This window comes from Lissotriton helveticus, chromosome 5_1, assembly GCF_964261635.1.
Source record: "Lissotriton helveticus chromosome 5_1, aLisHel1.1, whole genome shotgun sequence".
NCBI lineage: Eukaryota > Metazoa > Chordata > Amphibia > Caudata > Salamandridae > Lissotriton > Lissotriton helveticus.
The window spans coordinates 1,240,672,499-1,240,690,045 of record NC_136065.1 but is presented as its reverse complement, the minus strand read 5'-3'; the positions used below and the strand labels follow the sequence as shown (position 1 = coordinate 1,240,690,045).

The window sequence follows — 17,547 nt, the reverse complement described above, 5'->3', positions numbered from 1 at the left end:
GAGAAGTTAATTTTTAATAACAGTACTGGGCACCTCATCCGGGCCCTTTGCCCCTGAGGAACTTATTCCCCTGATGATACCCTCAATCACTTTTGTAGAGGGGGCACGGCATGGCACTCACATTTGTTCATGAGGACATAATATGTTGTGTTAATGAGGATCTGTCTAGCACTAGAATGAACTCTGGAGGTAGAATACTACAGCATAACACATCCATGACTGTTCCACTGTTTTCACCCATGCAACAACTCCAACTTACACCATGCCCACAGAAGAAAGAAATGTTTGAATTCTCAGAGCAATTTGTGATTCAAGTGGCTATTCAGAGATACCAGAACCGAGAAATAGGTATTAATAACAATCAATGACGTATCATATAGTGTATAATGGAGTGCTGGATTTGGCCCAGCATGAAGTGAAAGCACACTCTTGCTGTTTCCTGCCGGCCCTTTTCTTTCTGTCTCATCTGCATCATGTGGTGTGGCATCATGGTTGCTTACAAGCCTTTGTGATCAGATATTATCACAATTTTCAGAATGTCACTGAACGAGTTTTTGGATATATAGAGATGATTACTACCACAAGCCAATGAGCCCATTAGTGGGCATGTCAGACACTCATTGTAGGTCTCCTGAATAATGGATACGTTAAAGCATATATGGAACTCGATTATACTGATAGGACAAAAGTGTACACAAAGTGCATGCACATCTTGTGGGAGTGCAACTTGGAGGCCATACTGAGAAAGGAAACAAGTACACATAAAAATTTAAGAAAACACTTTCAGACACATCTTACTGCAGAAATTAAACAAGGTGAGTACCCATTTCAGGTTTAAGTCTGGGTGTGGTAGTCTTCTAACAAGCTCCCACCCATTGTCAACAATTTTCGTTACTTTTAGAAGGTTTGCATATTAGATAGTTCTATTTTCCTTCACCCTTTAGTAACTTGGTTGACCAAGACACACCGTTGCTCTGTTCATAGTTAATTTTGGAGGCAGTCAGACCAAGAGAACTTGACACCAGTTAAGTAAGCATTAAGTGATAGAAGGATATTTGGGTTCTACATCTCCAATTTTCAGGGAGGATGGATAGACCCATCTTGGGATGTCCTGCTTTAAACTTGTAGGCCAGAAGAATTTAAGGATATTATCCTGGTGTGTGCGCACAGACTCAAGAGGCACAAAGCACACTCGTAGACGATTTCTCCATATGCTAGATACTGCTAGTGTTAGATTTGGAAAGCACATTTGTTGATCCTGATCTGATGCGTTTGAGCCACCAAAAGCCTCTCATGATACCCTTACCAACGACGAGTGTTCACATCCAAGCCAATACTGCTCACACTATTCCTTCCTCTTGCTCAACGTAGTTTATCTTCAGTGAATAGAGTATCTTATAAGATGCTCTGGCCAAGTCGATCAATATCTATTTGTTCTGAAACCTTTCCTTTGGCAACAAATATGATGAAATCTATATCAGTGCTATTCCTTTCAAGTAACATCACCCAAGGCTCATTATCACAAGTAGAAGATCATATATGAGGGGAAAGTTAAAGGAGTCAGTGAAGTGAGCGTTCAGCTACCTCCGGAACAGGGTTAACACTGATGGTTCAAAACAAGTGGACACAGATTTTTGGGTGAGGAGAAAGCTTTCACTTTCTTCAGTGACACATCAGTATTGGACAACAGTATTACAGTCCAAAGACTACAGAGCCTGAATAGGGCAAGTGTACTGTTTATGTGTTGCCTCATACATGGCTGAGCATGGAACTCACTGGTCCTATACTGCAGCGGACACGCATTATAATTACTGCTGGAAGTTTGGGACACCAGAGTAAGCTATTTCAATGTTATGAACTCAACCACAAGTAAACAAAACTACAGAAAATGTATACATCAAACAAATACATAAATTAGGATTTTTTGTAATTCACAGAAAAAAATATTCAAATATTGAAAAATAGAAAGTTTTTGAAAATGGGTTGTTATTTTTAAAAGACAAAGCAATACGCTAGACTCTAGCATATAATGTTGACTTTTTTTTACTCCTAATGCATCCTCTCTTTTTGACATCAACTACTAACTAGTACTTACCTTGAGACCACTGATCGTCGGTAATACTGTCTGCTGTATATGTGCTGCTCCCATGAATTAAGCTAATGACACAAATTTAGTTTTTAGCCTCCAGTTTCAAACTCCTTCACAGTTACATCATATTTTCAAACATTAAATTTTGCTTTTTTATGTGTATATCTTTAAAGAATCTGTTAATATTTGATTTGCTAAACAGCGCAGACTCATTGAATGGTGCTCTTGTCTGCATAGCACAGGTTAAGGAGCGTTGCTATACTGTACTTCTTCATCAGAAATCTAAGCACGATACAGATTCTTTTTCCATGACACCTCATCTTATGACACCAGTGCTGTTAAACTAACCTTTTCACAAGGCTCATCACGATACGGACACAAATATTTAGTAAAACTACCAACCCTTTATAAATATATTGCTTACATGCAATCAGATATTGACTTCAAATTCAGAAAAAAATGAAAGCTTTTGATATGAAAGACTGCTACATTAGATTAAAAATAAGCTCTCGCTGGTGACCAACGCTTACATTCTATGCCCTGTGACTTCATCTACTCCCAGGCTACTACATCATATCATCAAACACATATCCACCTGAATCACCTTAGCGTGTGAGATTTATACAGTACATGTCACATTGTATTGTGATGCAAAGTCTTGTACTGATAGTGTAACTGTGCTAGGGTACAACATGGCATAGATACTATACCTATGTCAATTCAGCACATGGCTAAGCAATGCACGGATACAGACCGAGTGTCACCAAAACATACATTTCACAATGGTGCAGAGAATGTACCTGTATTGTTTTATCACGTGGTTCCACTTGTCGCTTCTGCTTGAGGTGTCGCCGCTCTGGGATGACAGTCTCATACTTTGAGATCCTTGAAGTCTGTGCACCATGGACTCCTGAAAGAAAGAACAACTGTTGTACAGCATGTAGTATATAAGGCATGTGAGCAGAGTAGTCATGTGTTGACCTAATGGTGTATCTGCTTGTAGAACGTGGATGGAGAGAAAGGGCAGGTGCGGGTGGGGGTCATTGGATAATGAAGGAAGTGTATAATGGGGGAAATCAAAAATCAAGGAGAGTCTGCATCAAACACTCTAAAAGAACTGGCGATAAGCTTACTGTTTTGAGAGAGGGAAATCCGTACACTAAATTCAGTGTCCAGTTGTGTGAAGAAACTCTGAGAATCAGCCTCAAATACCAGTCCCACAATGGTTCATAGGCAGTATGGATCAATAACTGACAGCCCTCCGATGCTGACAACTAACAAGTATGGAACACACAGGCACACAATAACCACACTTGGATATTGACCATTATGTACTACAGATTCGAGAGAAACCACTATGATAGTATGAATCAGATAATGCAGTTCAACACTAGCCTTACCCAGTACAGAAGAGATACTTTGATACTGATATTTTACCGGAATGAATCAGATGACACCACTCCATTATCAGCCCTCATGGAGTGTTGCAAACTAACAGTTACAAATTGCATTATGAAACAGATCATCACACTATATCCATGCCAAACCAATAGAACAACTCATCTGGAGTACTGCATCAAGAGGCAGTAAAGGTTATGCATGGCCATAAACAAGCGAATTAACAAAAGAGTCTGAGTATTTTTAAAACAACAGGTCACACAAATGATGTGTAGAATGTCTACATTTGTGTATTTCTTGAAAACAAAAACATGGTAGTAAATGAATAATTTACAAAAATATGAGACTGGAAAGATGGCGGTAGGAAATAAGGGCAAGAGGATCAATAAAATGTTTTTAATCAAAGATCTACGGGCTGCATTAAATGAGATGCAGCAAAAGCGATGAAGACGAAATCAGTATACTCTCCAAAGAAGGCCTTGCACAGGGGCATTGTGTCATCAGAGGGATTTTCAGAAATTTAACACAATAAGTGCCCCCATTGACTATAAATCACAACAAATTCTTTTTGTGAGTATACAACGGTTTAAGTCAAAATACAATTGTAAAATGACTTACTCTAAACTTTTAAATACTCGTTTCCCAATCGCACATCATATTGTCCACACCTTTTGCTTTATAAAAATAAGCATGTAAATACGCTTTAAAGCACTCAAAAAAGAAAAAAAAGCGGTCCTTAAATGAAGATTAATACATTTGATGCATATGAAACATACACATGCTCTATTGACACAACACTTACATACAACATATAAAAGCATCCATGTATACATGAATTTCCTCATAGAGCTGGGCTGCTAGCTACTTTTTTCGCACTTCATGCAGAATGCATGCATATTTTTTCTTTTGTTTAACATTTTAGTTCTAACATGACAGCACACTATGATAGAACAGTAAATTAAAAACGGCTGCCATGCGCCATGACGTTTGTGCATGCAAGAGCCATAATGCACGTGTTATAACTTAGCACCATAATGAATGGATGCATGTCAATCATCTCGGAATTGGTATTTTTTAATTAAAAAAACATTCCAACTTTACCGGTCATGCATGTCAATGCATTTTGACGCATATGTATGCCTGTCTTTACCAACAAGCATTAGCAAAGCCAACTGCCCAGCCTTTTAAAGCTGAGGCCTAATGGCTTTGCCAGTGCTTGTTTATGATTGTTGCTCGTTCATATATTAACCCTAATCTCCAGGACACTTTTTGCTTTCTGGATATGATTAGTAAGCCAAACATCCCTTGCTCTAAAACAGTAACACTCTTATTTACATGAATATAGAATATCATGAATAAATGGTAACACCAACTGGTTATCAGAACAAGCGCACCACTCTTCTCCCCTCACAAATCATGAACTAATGCTTCAAACTACTAAATGTGTCAGACTAAATATGCACGGTAAACTGGTGTCTTCCCATGCCCTGAGTGCCTGAGTGTGACATACAGAGTTTTTGTAAATCAGTATTGTGACCAGACCTTTTTCTCTGTATCAAGGAGAGGACATTCCACTGACCCCTCTCTTGTAAAGTTTTGCTGTTATGTGAACTGATGTAAATATGATGCGGACCACAGGAACAGGTAAGTTGTATGAAAGCTTTATTGCAGCACAGAGATTAGTAGGTCAGCTCCCCGTCCAACCAGAGCTCCAACTGCCAACTGGGCACAGGAGAGCTCCAGAACATAGAACCTAGGGAGGAATCCAGAGTGCTGGCGCAAGGAAGAAGCCAAGCACTGTACAACATATCTCCCCTCTTAGTAAGGAAAGGAAACATGGAAAATAATAAAGGAACACTAATGTACATAATCATTCAGGTACGTGGGTGGACGACGGGAGCGAGAGCTCCTCAAACCAGCATCAACCATGGAAGAGGAGGAAGAAACGGGATCACAAGATACAGAGACAGGATCAAGAGAAACAGGAGAGGAAGAATTAACTGCAGAACCATTATAGTAGGAACATGAAGATGTGGAGGCATCACCACCACCCACCTCCCCCCGTCCAGTTGACAAAGGGGTGAGTACAGAAGGACCACCAGAAGACAGTAAATAACCATTACAACCAACACTCTGAGGAGGAAACAGGTCATCAGAAGAAGAGTCTTTACATTTCTGATAGAGAGCTACTCTGCGGTAGTTCCAACTTTCACCATTTGCTAAGACGATGAAATGAGGAAAAACCTTCTTGACTCTGAAAGGACCCCTAAACTTGCTGAGACCCTTTGCAAGTCTTCCCGGCTTAACTTTAACTAGGTCACCCACAGAGATGGGAAGGAGGGTATTGTCATGAATTAAGGGGACATCGCCGCCAGAACCCTTTAACCAAGCAGGGGTCAATTTGCTTACAGGAATGCGACCACGCATAAGCTCGAAAGGAGACTTTTCACCACTCTTGTGGGGTGTGGAACGATAGGCCCAGACCATCTCCTGGACACGCTCATCAGAGAAGCAACCAGTCTCAACAAACAACTGAATCACACCCTTGACAAGGCGATTCACTCTTTCGCAAAGGCCATTACCTTGTGGGTTGTAAAGACTAGTCTTCTGATGCCTGATGCCACACTCATTAATAAATGAAGTCATTTTCGAGGAGGTGAGTTGAGTCCCATTGTCAGAGATGAGAACACAAGGATACCCTTCGTTGATAAAAATACCCTTCAAAAACTTAATGGTAGCATCAGTGGTAATCTCTTTAACAAATTGTACACACAGCCATTTTGAAAAACAATCGATTAGAACAATTGCAAAGCGGTGGTCGGTGGGTAATTCACTCATGGGTCCTATAAAGTCTATGCAGACACTGTGCCAGGGAGTATCATCAAAAGTAATTTTGTGTGCGGACTGAGAGCCCAAGACCTTGAGGCGCTTCTCCCCTTCTTTGCAGAAGCTACACTTTAGAACACAATCAACTGCCTCATTGTCAATAGAGGGCCACCAAAAATTCTGTTTGACACGGCGTTGAGTGAGACTTTGACCCAAATGTCCTTCATGGGCCAAGTCTAGAATCCTCCTTCTTAATAGTCTGGGAGGGACAAAACGATCACCTCGCATCAAAACATCTTTACCTTCCAAAGAAAGTTCATCTAAAATTTTTAGGAAAGGTCTGACAGAAGGACTAACCGTACTTTCTCTCCTAGTACCATTAGAGACAAGACTGATAACAGCCTTCAAGGTCAGATCTTCTTCCATTCCTTTGGACCATTCATCACGGGAAAATGAACCACCGCCCACCAACAAAACATCTTCCATAACAGCAACCGCTAGATCATCAGACATGATCTCAGAACTACCACAAGTGGAAGGAATAGGGAGCCTGGACAGGCAATCTGCCTGGATATTCCTCCACCCGTGGACAAATTCGATCTCACACTGATAATCTTGCAAGCGAGAAGCTAGTCTCGCCAACCTTGGGGAGCCTTTACCAGCCCCACCCGGAGCTAAGATGTTTAAAAGGGGTTTGTGGTCTGTGCGCAAAACGAACTTGTAACCCCACAAATAGGTACGAAAGTAGCTTGTTCCCCAGACAGCGGCAAGAGCCTCACGCTCTATTACCGAGTAGTTAGACTCGGAGGTGGACAAAGGCCTGGACGCGAAAGCTACAGTTTTCTCCACACTGCCATGTCTTTGTAAAAGGACCGCACCAAGGCCAATGGCACTGGCGTCAACCATGAGAATAGAGGACCGAGCAGTGTCAAAAGGGGTGAGCACATCTGCAGTTTTGAGTTCCCCTTTGATCAATTTAAAACAAGATTCGTGCTCAGTGGTCCAACAAAATTTGACACCTTTTTTAAGTAAGGATCTGAGGGAAGCAGTCTTGGTAGAGAAATCTCTTACAAATTTCGAATAAAACTCGATCAAGCCCATAAAGGATCGAAGTTGATCCTTATCCACTGGGGAAGGTGCTAACTCAATGGCTTCAAGTAAGTTTTTCTTGGGTTTGATGCCTTCTTCCGACAAGCAAAATCCTAAGTACTCTATTTCTCTCAACAGAAAGGCACACTTCTCTTTCCTTAATGTCAACCCTGCCTCATCCACTCTACGTAACACGTCTTGTAAGATTTTGTTGTGTTCCTGTAGAGAGTTGCCATAAATCAAGATATCATCTTGAAAGTACAGTACCTTATCAAGACCCTTAAAGACTTCAGAGACCAGTCTCTGGAACACGCTAGCAGCTGAGACTAGCCCAAAAGGTAGTCTGGTGAATTGGAATGTGCCCTCGCTGGTGATAAATGCAGTTAAATGCTTTGAGCTTTCATACAGGCAAATTTGATGGTAGGCGTGTTTAAGGTCCAACTTACTAAAGAACTTCGCTCCTTTAAGAGTTGAAACTAATTCGCCAATATTTGGTAGGGGAAATACGTCAGCTACAACACACTTATTTAGAGAGCGAAGATCCACACAGAACCTGATCTTGTTGTCTGGTTTCTGTGAGATCACAACAGGCGAAACCCAAGGAGATGCTTCGATGGGTTCGATGATACCCCCTTGTAGCATCTCCTCAAGAGTAGCCTTAACCTCATCCCGCAAAGCAAAGGGTACCCTCCTTACTTTGTGTTGTACGGGTGAACTGCCCTCCTTGAGAACTATGCGATGAGAGTAGCCAATCAGTTCACCCAACTGATCCCTAAACACATTTTTAAATCGGGTCAATATATCCTCCATGGATGAGGCCTCGACAATTGAAATAGGATTATCAGATCTAGGATTAACCACTATGTGTAGATCATATTGATGATGACGGCCCAAAATTGCTGGTCCATCTGCTGAAATATATATTTTACCACTAGCTGATCTTCCTTTAAAAACAATATCAGCTTCGAAGAAGCCCAGTATGTCAATTTTCTCCCCCTGGTAGCCAGACGGGAAAATGTCGCATGTCTTCAAAACTCTTTCACCCCACACTCGCTTCATCAAAGAATTGGGGATTATGGTCCACTTTGAACCAGTGTCAACCATAAGTGTAATAACTTTCCCATCAATTACAAAATCATCCTTAAAAGGATTACCTCTCTGGTTATCACATGCGCACACAGTGTCAGTTAGAACTAAGATTTTGTTGATATCACGTCTCAAATCAACACATTCATTAACAACTGTAATTCTCGAATTATTCTTATTCTTACACATTTTAGCAAAGTGTCCTGTTTTACCACACCGTAGACACTCTTTGTTGTTTGCAAAACAAAATTTCCCTTCTGAAGAGTGGGAAAAACTACCACATCTAGAACACATTTTCTGATTATTTTTGCTAAAAGATGATTGTTGTACATTCTTTTTCTGAAGAACATAACCCTTCTTCCTAACAATTGCAATGGCAGCAGCTTCATCCTCACTATTTTCGCTAAAAGTGCTCTTATGAGAGATTTCTGCCACTTTGGACTCCAAACTACTTTTCTGTAGTTCTCTCATACACTTTTCACTTTCCTCTACAACCTTGGCAAGTTCTATTGCATCTTTTAAAGATGGGTTCTTCGCCGCCCACAAACGTTCCTGTACTTTTCTATTGTTGGCTTGAACAACCAGCTGATCTCTAATTAGTTCATCTGCCATTGACCCAAAGTTACATTTGATTGATAACTCACGCAGTCTCGCTACAAACTCATCAATACTTTCTTCAGCCAATTGTTTGTTCTTATAAAATTTGTATCTTTGAAGGATAAGATTCTCTTCTTTACCAAAACGAGTTTCTAATCTTGTTATAGCCTCTTTAAATTCATCAAAGTCAGCTTGTGACCCTGCAGGTAGAATTTGTGGCAAGTATCTGAACAAACGCTGTCCCTCTTTACCCAACGTGGTCATTAACAAAGCTTTTTTCCGTTTTGGAGAATAGTCTTCACCATCTAAAGCTTCAATATAATTATAGAACATGCCTATCCAGTCTTCCCAGGCAATAGGGGGATTGCCTGGTTCTGACAAAAATTGAGGAGGAAGAGCGACATTAATCGCTTGAGCCATGTTCAAATACTGCTAGCTGGGTAAAGAGAAGCAAGTGTACCAAGCAGTAATGTTAGAATAAATGCTTACTTCAAAATAGAAAGTCTGTGGCAAAGAAACGATGTTTACTGCTCAATCAGGAGTATATCCATGAAGATACGTAACTGGATCACAGCGGGTCAATGTACAACAGGAATGCGCCTCAAAGATACATCAAGTGTGTCTTCGTTTAAATAAGCTGTGCGTTTCAATGATGCTGTTGTTTGTGTTTCAGTGACGCTGTCACTAGAGCGGTGCTTTTCTGTTTCCAATCGTGTGTGCGATGCACTTCTGTTCTCTGGCGTGTAACCAAGGTAACAATGAAAAACAAATAATGCTGCCAAGATGGCCGACGACGTCGTGCGTGTACGTCACACGTCAGACGCTCCGCGTCAACCACAACGTGAATTTACGCGCATTGGAGATGCGCTCAGTGACATAGCGTTGCCAAGCGACTCACCGGACAAAGGAAGTTGGCTCCGGTGACGTTGCTGCTTGCGTTGTTCGAGGACGTAGGCTGGTGATGTAGCTGCTTACGGTCTGTTGCTAGGAGACGCGTTGCTGTGTGACTCACCAAAGTCTCTAGACGTTGGTAGAGATGACGTCACTCACTGCGCTACGTACGAGAAAATCAGCAAGAAAGTCCATAAACTATCTCCCACGACGTCGCAGTCACTGAGAAGACGGAGGGGATATTCCGCATTCACGCTGTGTATCACACGTGGATTCTTGAGGGAGTTGATATGCTACTTCTCTGTAAAGTCATCTTAGGCTGCAGCATTCAGAAGGAAGCGATGGTCGGACATCTCGCTAGTCCAAGTCGCCAAATGATGTAAATATGATGCGGACCACAGGAACAGGTAAGTTGTATGAAAGCTTTATTGCAGCACAGAGATTAGTAGGTCAGCTCCCCGTCCAACCAGAGCTCCAACTGCCAACTGGGCACAGGAGAGCTCCAGAACATAGAACCTAGGGAGGAATCCAGAGTGCTGGCGCAAGGAAGAAGCCAAGCACTGTACAACATGAACCTCACCTATCAAACTTCTGTCATTAATATTTCTTGATTAATTGGAATGTACGTTGTTATTGTGTGCCTCTACAGTCACAAAGAGAATCCTTGTTCCCCCTGCCTTCTTGAAATGCCTTGTTCAACACTTCTCTCTGACACAGTGCCCACCAGCCCTTCTTCCTATAGTGCTCCCTCCATCTATCTCATTTTTGGTATGGTCCCCTACACTCACAAGTGGTCCTATTTGGAGGGTTAAATCTTCGTTTTACCATGATTTCTAGTCAACAAATGGTCAGATCTCTGCTGGGATCCTCCACAATAATATCAGGAGTCTGATGCTTTCAAATGGTAGTTATAAGTTGTAAAAGCAACATTTGGAACCCCCTCCTTCCTGCTTATAGAGCAACCCTGACCATTTCACTTTCTACAAGGTCCTCAAAACCTGGTTGTTCCAATTATAATGACTCATTCTCTGCTGTCTCTGTCCTCTTTTTTGTCAGTAAGTTCAGTACCAGGTGGGCACCTTTGTGGTGCACATGGTGCTGCAAAGTAGCAAAGATTAAAAATGACATACAAGTCCAATTGTGAGAGTTCCTTTGATTGTATGAAATATATTAAGTGAGATGCACACCTTAGTTATTCTTATTTTTAAACCTTCTTTCCCATTTCATTTTTTACCAGCATGCAACACCTGCTTCGCGCTTCTTCTCGTTGCACTGTAACTTGACTAAACCCAAAGAAAAGGAACCCATTTCAGTTCCATCAGGCTGCACAGCCCCAACAGAATTTGAATCAAATGAATCAATTTCATATCTTTTCTTCGCTAATTTCTTCTTTGTTTTGCCAAGTTTTTAATCCATTTTCTCTTCACTAATATTCAATTCATTTTATCCAAATAACTCATCATCAAATATTCACAAAAACACAGGAGCGTGGGGTGGGTTTCACACACCATGATTTTAATCCAATCACCCAATGCGTTTCGGGAAATACATTTCCCTTCGTCAGGGGCATCTACAAATAAAAATACATATTTTGTAATTTGACTTGCTTCATTAGCCTAATAAAACATTTATATACTGAAAAATATTCCCCAAAGTTTAAAAAAACGAAGTTCATCAATCCTGAATTATGAACATATTTACTGAAGCATATTATAACCTCATTTATCTCGTACCCGGAACCACTAACATGTTGCATCCTCTCTTAATTATAGAAATGTAACCCACCGCATAATCTCCCAATTCTTTCACCCGCTTACTATGCCACGGAAATGGTCAAACATTTCTCCATGAATATAAATGCTGCTTTTACTGGAATGCACTCACCATGGCCTACTGAATAAATCCATTTTCTTAAAATAATTCCGTTGTTCATTTCAATACAAGCGTGCAAAGACGCTGAAAACCTCCTTCTTGTGCAAGCTAAACATGCGAGCTGAAACCTCCTCTTGTACCTCCCCTTCTTCGTTTGAAATCACCTTTTAATTACTTGCACGTGGGGACACCAAAACTCTGCACTGGTCATCACTCTGGGCTGGCTACGTTTAAACAGTTGTTTCAACATAATCTTATTACATCTCCTAGGATGCCATGTTTCCTAACTCCCCTCCTTTTGCTGATTCACATGTAGTTACGATATTTCACTTTAACTTCAATAAATGAGTTCACATACAGTTCATTCATAAAATGGTTCATTCTTGTCAAAAATAAATATAATGACTTCTTGTAGGATGCTTCCCTCTTCGTCATAATTCATCACGGAAGGAAACCCGACAGGGAATGGACTTTACGGTGAAACACCGCCCTGGTACAGCACACGCCAACGGTGATGGTCTGTCCAGATTCTTCCGCTTAGTGAAGAGAATTCCCAAGAGGGTGGGCAGTTCTCCCCACTTTCAGCTGGAGGGGACACGTGTTAGACTTGGCATCTTTAGCGTGGTTTCATCTGTCTTTTTGCCTCTACCTCCTGTATTTTTTATGCTGTGCTGGATTTCGTTTTTGCTGGTATAGATGCTTTGGGCACTTTGCCACTGCTGATCAGTGTCAAAGTGCAAGTGCTACCTGTGTAAATTGTTATTGTGATTGGTTATCCATGATTGGCATATTTGTGTCACCAAGAAGTCCCTAGTAAAGTGCGCTGAGTGTGCCAGGGCTGGTGATAACAAATGCTACTAGTGGGCCTGCAGCACTGATTGTGCCACCCACATGAGGAGCCCTAAAATGGTGTCTCAGGCCTGCCACCGCAGTGCCTGTGTGCAGTCTGTGAACTGCCATGTCCTCTTGGTCAGTGTCCCCACTGACCAGGCCTAACCCTTCCCTTTCTGTGCACATTGGTCACCCTTATGGAAGGCCCAAGGTACCCCCTTGGGCAGGGTGCAGTGTATGTGAAAGGTAGAGCATGTACTAGTGCAGGTGACATGCTCTGGTAGTGAATTACAGCCATTTTCGTTTTTCACTATTGTAAGGCTATCTTGCCCTATAGGCTATCATGGAGTATGCTGGCTACAGTGGCTACCAGAATATCTTCCCATAGGAGGAAGATGGGACATAACAGTCTGGTATCCCTGAACTCAGAATGTAATAACACATCTTTTAGGAAAGGTTGTTTTTAAATCCTGTGTTTGAGAACAGCACTTTTAGAAAGTTGCTGTTCTCTTGTCTGACCTTTCTGTGTACATGAACCAAACAATTTAATGAGAGGGTCCAAGGGCAAGTTTAACGACTCACATTAGGTACATGCCCCAAAACAATCTCAATACACAAATACTGTAAATTTCTATACCACCTCTCTTAATAAGTATACTTTATGCACATTTGAAAACGGTCAAGGTAACATCTAGCCGGCCGTTTTTGTTCTGTTTTGTCTCCTGGGAAAGGAGTACCCAAATGATGCAAAAGAGGGCGGTACCGTGTGGTTTCTGATGGAAATTTTTCCCTATGCCCTTGAGTCTTAACTCAATTATCACAATTAGTTCACACTGTTTGTTCCCACTGTGTTGTCTGTATGGTGTTGGGGCTTTATTTACAGTTGAGTGGTAACTTCGACCTTTAGGTACTCTTTTGTGTATTGACCTTTCTGTGTGCCTTGGCCTGTTTGTGAATTGACTGTCTGGTTTGTGAGTGACAGGGGCTGGGTGGCTCCCAGAGGCTGAGTGGGCCATCGCTGGGCTGAATAGCTCCATCTGCATCTAGAGTGGTTGGGGGGGTAGCATCCGAGCCTGAATAGGGCTGTGCCTTCCTTCCACAATGCTGGCTCCACCTTCTTCTGGGCGGCTGACGACCCTGTCCCTCCCTCTGAAAGGAAAGGAGAGGCCAGGAAAACAAAGTGCTCAAGGAACACACAGAACTGGTTCAGACCGGGCACAGAGCCCTCCTGCACAAAGGGAACAAAGGCTTTTAGGGGTAGAAGTACAGGACCCCTGACTACAGAAAATTAGATCATCCTGGAATCAAGAAGGAGCCTCTGCCAAGGAGAAAGCTGAAACTGAAGAAGGAAGACTGTCCTGCTGTTGCTCTGCTGGACTGACCTGCTGTTGCTTTGCTGCCAAGGAGAAGGGATGGACTTTGCTTTGTGCTGTGTCCCCTTGCTAGAAGGAATCTCCAAGGGCCTGAGAAGAGCTGGCTCCCTGTTAAGAAGTCCCAGGAACAAAAGGACTTCACCCCCAGCTTCCCTGAACTCTGCTGAGAGAGTTCTGTCCTTCCTTGTGTGCTTGGCCCATGTGTGGTGCCTCTGGAAGTTGTACCTGTGTTGGGAAGCTGGAAACCAAGCTTTAAAGAACTTTCTGCAAAGTTTATCGCATCGCTCGCTTGCGGAGCGCATCCCCGTCAGTGCGAGGAAATTCCCGCCGCTACGAAGGCGGAGATCATGGCAGCGCCTGTTGCAGCTGCCAGAGCTGTCGCATCCTTCGTTTGCGTGATGCACCAGACCGGTGCGGGAAGATTACCATCGCTGTGAGTATCATCGCAGAGCCTGTCGTCACTGGGTGAGATCGTCGCACCGCTTGCTTGCAGACCGCATCACGTTGCTACGAGAGTCGTCGCAGAGCCATCGTATCGAGGGGCATGAGAGTAGAAGATCGTCGCTGTGCCATGCATCATCGTCGCACCGGAGATCGTCGCTGCCCCAAAGACCGTCGCATCGTCCCTTTTGCCAGCCGTTTCCACGAAAATCTGTGCACCGGAATCCACAAGGTATCGCATCCCTCCCTGTACAGACCAGAGTCACCGCAACACAACCGCTACATCGAGCGTGGTTGTCGCATCGCCTCCCCAGGTTCTCAGGAGTGATGCATCGCTTGCTTTTTACCGCTACAGCTTTTCACTTGGATCTTTGTCGCATCTAAAGGTACTGTTGGCTAAAACGTGACGCAACTGTGGATTCTTTTAACAGAACCTTAAGAACTCTTTTGAAACCATATTCTTGAACTGTGTATGTTGGTGTGATGCGCCGCCTTCGCTTACCCCGCCCGAACCTCCTATCCTCGGACGTTCGCCCTTCTCGGAAACCAGCCCCGCGGCTTCCTTGGAGACAACCCTGACAACCAGAACCCCACCCCTCTCTTTCTTCCAGGAACCAATCCAGAGCGGCCCATCACCGGAAACACACTGCCATGACCCCGGAAGCCCCGCCTCGATTCCAGCACCGGAACAGGGAAAAGACAGAAGCAGAGACAGAAGCGTCATCGGAGCAGCGATCTCATGGCAGGAGACTCGGACCGAAGCAGAGGAAGAGCAGGCGACCGAAGGAGAAGACGTGTGGAGTGAAGACTGGTGGAGTCCCCAGGAGGTGGCTGAAGAGCAGCCGCGGAGCGTGTGAGTACAAGCAAACCACCTCCTTAGCACGCTAGGTGCTCTGTATATAGATTTCCCTTTAGTTGCACCAGACCTGCCCTCACTGTAAAAAGATTGTACAGCACGTCTTCACTTGTGTACAGCACCGTAGACTTAGTCTATCCCATCACGAACCCTCACCGGACACCCTTTCTTTCTACTCTCTAATCCTTCCTTCCCTATTCCGTCCTGATTCCCCCCCTCACGGTCGTTCTTTCAATCCCCTCACTCGAACCTTGGTGTTGGTTACGGTTTATGCTACATCGAGTCCAGCAGGACTAACGGCTCCTTGTTTCTTTCTCTTCCTGATACCTCCGAGGACCCCCCCAGTTCCGGACTTCTCCGAAGACCCATCACCCCAACGCAATCCCGGAGAAGACCAAGACGCCCTACATCGGAGCCTTGCCTTTGTTTTCCCTACCCCCTCCTGTAATACTGACTCTAGTCTGTAAATAAAGAACCGGCATTGCCCACTATATCCGGCCTCCTTGCCTGCTTTTCCAGCCCGCTGCCACCCCACGATCACAGTTGGATTTTTGTCGTTTTGGTCTTGTGTAGTTTAGATGGAAAATACCTTTATTTTTCTAAACTGTTGCCTTCAATAAGCCTTGTCTGCTCGTGCCAAGCTACCCAGGGGATGAGCAGAGGTTATCTAAGAGGGTTTCCTCCTTACCCTGACTAGAAGCAAGGGTCCCTATTTGGACAGTGGTACCTACCTCTATCAACTAGAGACCCCCAGTTCTAACAGTCTTTCCTTTACCCGTCAACATATACAACTACATATAGTCGTTTCAAAGAAAGGTCATGTTAGACCAGGATGTCAAAGGGCCCTTGTTACAACTTTGAAAGAGTGAGAACAAAAAACTCTTCTCTTTCTGAGTATTGCTAAGTGCCCCTCCTTTACAGATTATGTACAGACAGGGACCCTACCTTGCGCCAGTGCTGCCAAACTGTCAAATCATATGTGACACCACCATAAATTTGTAAATTTTAAACCACTGCCTCTCCACCTCCTTGGACTTGTAGCTTTGAATTGACCATTGTAAGGAGCTGTCATGCAGCCGTTCCCATTGAAAGTATGGACTCCCAAGTTCCAGCGTGAGGTTTTCCTGATAGGAGAGGGGTAGTACAAGGTGACTTATCTCTTCCCTACATTGTGCACAGTCCAATGTGTGAAAATTCTCAAACTGTAGAAAATGGGTTACTGGTTGAGGAGGGGGGCAAACCCTATTCAAACTATCCTGTATCGGGGATTAGTAGTAAGCAGCTGTTTCAAGGAGCTGCCGGGCTACAATGCAAGGTCCTGTGTTGTGGATGTGCTGTGCTGTGCAGTGATAGTTCAGAGAAGCGGTGGGGCTCCGATGCGAGGTCCTGCATCGAGGATGTGCCACAAAGAGGTAATTCTGAGGAGCTGTGGGGCCAAAATGAGAGGTTCTGCACTGAGTATGTTACACAGGTGCGGTTAGGAGGAGCTGCATGGTCCTGCACCGGGGATGTGTCGCGTAGCAATATTTCCAATGCAGTACTGGGGAGAGGAGTTGGCCTAAGGGCTAGGGCGCTCGACCTCGGACCTGGGGACCTGGGTTCGAGTCTCGGTAACGACGTCAAAACCTCCTGTGATTCTGGGCAAATCACCTAATCTCCCCGTGCCTAAAATGAATGTGTGTCCGTCCTCATGTAACGTAACTGGTGCTATGTAAAGCGCTCTGATACCTGATTCGGTTCGGGTCTAGTTCGCGCTATATAAAACTCTGCAAAAAAAAAAAAAAAAAGTACTGCAAGGCAATGCATCTCACTGTGTCAGTTCTGCTAGGACCACAGTTGTGCTGGTAGAGCACCTTTACTTCCAAGGGTCCATGATTGAAGTGGCACTACTTCGGAGGCAAGACTCACAGCAGGCAGAGTCCAGGTGCAGGCTTCAGTGTTTTTAGGGCATTTTCTTTCCCTGAGACTCTGATCAGGAGGCCATCCGACTAGCCCTTGGAGTCACTCTGGTGGTCCTGGGTTCAAGACGCTGGTCCTGTCCTTCTCACTCAGGCAGCAGGGCTGGAGAGTATCTGTCCTTCTTGCGGCAGAGCAGCACAGCAGTCCTTTTTCTGAGTCTTCCATAGGTTCAGATGTGTACTAAAGAGTTAGGTCTGTGGGTCTACTATTTATACCCGATGCCCACTTTGAAGTGGGAG

The 17,547-nt window shown here is 43.7% G+C and overlaps 1 protein-coding gene across 1 annotated transcript in view; it reads right to left on the bottom strand.

Annotated features, from left to right (window-relative positions):
* Window positions 1-17,547, bottom strand: part of LOC144755252 (disintegrin and metalloproteinase domain-containing protein 9-like) — a 929,123-nt gene that overhangs the window by 840,706 nt on the left and 70,870 nt on the right. The window contains exon 2 of the mRNA XM_078643994.1: window positions 2,890-2,999. Within this exon, the coding sequence (XP_078500120.1) occupies window positions 2,890-2,999 (110 nt within the window). The remainder of the gene's footprint in view (window positions 1-2,889; window positions 3,000-17,547) is intronic.